Source organism: Monoraphidium neglectum, assembly GCF_000611645.1.
Source record: "Monoraphidium neglectum strain SAG 48.87 unplaced genomic scaffold scaffold04639, whole genome shotgun sequence".
Lineage (NCBI taxonomy): Eukaryota > Viridiplantae > Chlorophyta > Chlorophyceae > Sphaeropleales > Selenastraceae > Monoraphidium > Monoraphidium neglectum.
In genome coordinates this window covers 1-4,171 of record NW_014008990.1, presented here as the reverse complement: position 1 = coordinate 4,171, position 4,171 = coordinate 1, and the positions used below count along the sequence as shown (strand labels likewise).

Genomic DNA, 4,171 nt, shown 5'->3' with positions numbered 1-4,171 from the left:
GGGGTTGGGGGGCGGTCGGGGCCGGCCTGACTGCTGTGCAGGAGTCGGGGCCGGGGCGTGCCGCTTTGTTTCTTGGTTTTCTGTATGTTTCCTCGAGGGCGCGGCACAGGCGGTGCTCCGGCTGGTAGTAGCGCAGCAAATCGCCTTGCTTGCCACCTCGAGTTCCCTGGCTCTGTCTGCTGAGCGCGACACTCCACGCCCCCGCCCCCCATCCCCCCCCAAAACCAGCCTTCTACCGGCTGGCTGACCGCTGCGGCAGCCCTTGGTACGGCATGGCCGCGCGCCGCGACGCGGTGTCACACCACAACATGGGCTGAGCGAGGCGCGAAGCTTCCCTGCCGCGCGCCATGCTGACGCTCATTTTGCAGCCGCTGACCTGGCGCGGGCCGCGCCGCCCGCTCTGGGGAGCCTGATGGATGTCGGTCGCGCTGCAGTTGGGGGGCATTGCCTTCACCGGCGTGGTTGGCGGCGGCACGTGATGTTGGGAGGGGGTGGCGGCTGTTGACGCGGCGGGAGGCCGCTGCATCGAGTCTGGCATCTGAAGAGATTAGTGGTTTTGCCACACTACTGTTGCAAAGCAGAGGCAGAGAGCCTGCCTTTCGAACCGGACTTGATAGCCCTGTAGCCTTCCCAGCCGTTTGACCGTGACTGCTCGCCCTTGCCGCGCTCTGCATGCAGCCTGCGCTCTGGTGCACATCTGCGGCCTGTATGGGGGTTCACATGAAATGCTGTTGCTTTGTCAGATAGGTCATTAGATCTTGGGTTTGGCTGCCCTGAAAAGCAGACTGGGCAGCCAACCACTGTTGCTCTTTAGGCGGGTTGAGGTGCCGCAGTTTGTGCAGGCAACCACGTTTTGCTGGCTTGCAACACAAACGCTCGGCGATCAATGTTACCACATGCATGCGGGGGCAGCTGCCTGTTCAGTAGCTTCCAAGACGGGACCTACAGGATCACGGGTGCGTCCTTTTCAGCACCCCCCAACTAGAAAAAAGTAGTCCAGGTGCAGATAGACTAAGCTCTGCTGGGCCGCTCTGGACACCAGGTGATGTCATTGCGTCGTCAGCGCCCGAAAACAACCTATCGGTGCTGCAACTGCAGTGGGCAGCAGCACCGGCCCCAGGCGTCAGCCCATGGCCTCTTTGATGAGCCCGTCCACCTTGAGTCGCTTCTGCATGCACGCCCTGAACGAGTCAAACTGGCCGTACGCGTCGCGGGAGAGGGGCGAGGCAGACTTGAATTTTGTGTGAAATATTGTGCGCTCGCCGTGCGCGCGGGGTCCTCATGCCGTTCTGGAAGCTGAGGGGGCGGCGTGCGCCGCTCGGGGACGGTCAGCCCCTGACCCAACCAGAGCGGTCCCTGCCCCTGGCAGAGCAGTGCTCAAACGGCGTTTGGAAACCGCCGCCTCTTGAGTGAATGGTGTATGTGTATGCAGAGGTGATGGGGGCTCGTGCGATGTGCGCTGGGGAGCGCAGATCATTGGGTGTCCCAAAATCCCTTAGCGACCGTTCCAGCTTACCAGAGGCATGCACTCCTCCTCCTTCCTTGATCCGCCCTCCACTGCGTCAAAGCACGAGTCAAACGCCGCAAACTCAGGCTTGCAGTAGTTCTTCTGGAAGACAAGAGAAATCAGGCAGTCGCCGCCCTCGCACGCGGCGTCGGGTGGCTGCTGTCGCTGTGGCAGGGGCGGTGGCCGTTGCTGGGGCTGGGGCTGGCTCGGCTGCTGCGGCGCGGTCGGCGGGGGTGGCACAGGCACCGCGTGCTGCTGATGGTTCTCCGGTGGCGCCGCGCCCGCTGAACTGCTTGTCTGATGCTGCGTTGGTAATTCTTGTTCCTCACCAACAACCTGCGGTGTATTTCTGCCGAAAGGCCACCAGCCCATCGCGCATCAGCTTTGCTGCAGCAAGATCACGATCGAATTATCGTTTGCTCCACAATTTGTCGCATTAAGCTTGTCACGTCTCCAGTTGTTGATCGTCCTGGAGTGTGACGTGTACGGCCCAGGCCCTCAAGGGGTAATTTGCAGTCACTCAGTGACAGTAACTGGTGACCGCTGCCGCCAATTCTGTACGATACTGCAGCCGGTGAGCTTGACTTATCAGAGTAGGGACACGCACGCGCCACACCCGATTCGTCAGACCAAACCTCGGGGCAAGAATCACCCTCGCCCGCTCGGGCGCCCCAAGCAGCCCCCCCTGCCCAGTCCGCAGGCCCCAGCTCCCCGTCCCCTGGCCTCCCTGTCTCAGGCCCACTCCGAGCGACCCTATGTCAAGCACCCTCACCACCAAACTCGTGTCGTCGGCTTCCCCCGTCCCAGCTGACCCCGGCCGTGTCCCCGTGACCACTGCGGGGACGGCGGCGCTAGGCAGCGGCGCACCACAAGCCACGCTGCTAGGAGATTGCTGAAGCCGTCGTTCTGATGGAGGAGCAAGGAGCAGCAAGGCAAGACCAGAAGCGGCGGACGCACGGGCAGGCTGGCTGCGCGCCGGGCGCATGGGGGGGCGAGGCACAAGGCGCGGGCGCCCGGCGGCGGCACGGCGGCCCCTCCTCGCATCCGCGCCACAGGGGCAGCGCCTAGAGCCAGCCATGCGCGCGCCCTCGGCGGCTTGTGTGGCACGGCGGGTTACTGTTCAGGGAATGCCAATGGATGACGGATTGGGTGCGTGCCGATGCCCGCCGCGGGGGCATGCAGCGTGCATGCGTGATTGCTGCAGCAGGCATTGGCGGCGGCCGGCGCGTACGACGGCGGTGGCTGGTCCGCAGGCGAGCGGCGGGCGGATCCTGGTGGTTTGTGAGACCTTCAAGCAAGGGGGTGCGATTGGGTGTGCAAGCAAGGCGCAACTGCAAAGTCAAGAAAGCGTGACGGGGAGTGCGATGGGGGTCCCATCGCACCTCAGCCAAAGAAAGCGCCACTGCCGCCTTTGGTTGGGCAGATGTCACTCAAGGAAGCGTATGGGAAACCAAAGCCTTGAAACATCTTTTGGACACCAACTTTGCACAAAATAAAAAAAAATCCAGACGAATTGAGGCAAAGGCAGATTCAAACACACAAACACACAGTTGCCTGCTCGGCACTAGAATGAGCAGAGGTACATTACCCAACTCCCGCGCTGACAACCCTCTGGTCCTTCCTGCTCCCTATCCTTTCTCCTCCTTGGCAGGCGCAGCTGTCGCTGCTGCTGCTGCTGCTGCTGCTGCTGCTGCCGCTGTTGCTGCTGTTGTTGCTGGTACTGCTGCTGGAGGTGCTGTCAGTGCTGCTGCTGGCCCGGCTCTATGCTCATGGATTCCATCGTGCTCTGCAGCTGCTGCAGCGAGGGCCGCGCTGCTTTCTTCTTCATCACCACCTGTGTGTGTGTGTGTGCGTGTGTGTGTGTGTGTGTGTGTGTGTGTGTGTGTGTGTGTGTGTGTGTGTGTGTGTGCAAGCGTGTGCGTGTGCGTGTGCACACGCCTGTCTGTGAAGGACCCAGGACGAGAGCACATGAAGGGTGTGGGGCTGCCAAGCGGCCCGGTGGCGCATAGTTGACCCTGAAATCGACAGGGCGCGGCAGCAAGGGCGCAACACCAACAATTCAATGGCACTGGTTTTGAGGCTGGCCGCGTGGGCCCGCCGCCCCCAGGGCTCCGGGCGCGCTGCCGTTGCCCAGCCGAGCCCCTGCCCCACCTGGCCCGGCAGTGAGGCGGCGGCCTCTGGGCCCTGGTGGACCGCCTCCCAGTTCTTGTAGGTGTAGCTGCGGCGGGGACGCGTGTGTGATGTGATGTGATTGTGTGTGATGTATGTGATGTGAGTAAGAGTGTGTGATTGTGTGTGTATTTGTGTGCGTGATTGTGTGTGTGTGTGTGTGTGTGTGTGTGTATTGGTATGCATGCGCCTTCGTGTGTGGGTGAGGCCGACCCAGGGACTGGGCATCGGGGTGCGGCCACGTGACATCACGGCATGCCACACCCCGAGAGCCCCTCATGGGTGAAGCCCCAAAAGCTCGCGTGCCTGCGCCATCCCAGGGCCACCGTACCCCGCTACGGTGTCACGCCGATCGGCGCCCCCGCCCGCTCACGACACACACGCTAGCGCCCGCCCCTGAATTTACACTACCCTGTCCCCGGTGGACGCCCCCGGGGCGCCCCCAGGGTCTACCGATATGCATCCTTCAACAACTCTCATGCATCACACTTCATC

General features: G+C 62.6%; 1 protein-coding gene across 1 annotated transcript; it reads right to left on the bottom strand.

Moving 5' to 3' along the window:
* Window positions 1-1,495: 1,495 nt before the first annotated feature.
* MNEG_14632 (hypothetical protein) lies at window positions 1,496-1,720 on the bottom strand (the record flags this gene model as incomplete). The annotated part of the gene is made up of 1 exon (XM_014036896.1): window positions 1,496-1,720. A coding segment is annotated over one exon (225 nt), but the record flags the coding sequence as incomplete, so codon positions are not given.
* Window positions 1,721-4,171: the final 2,451 nt, after the last annotated feature.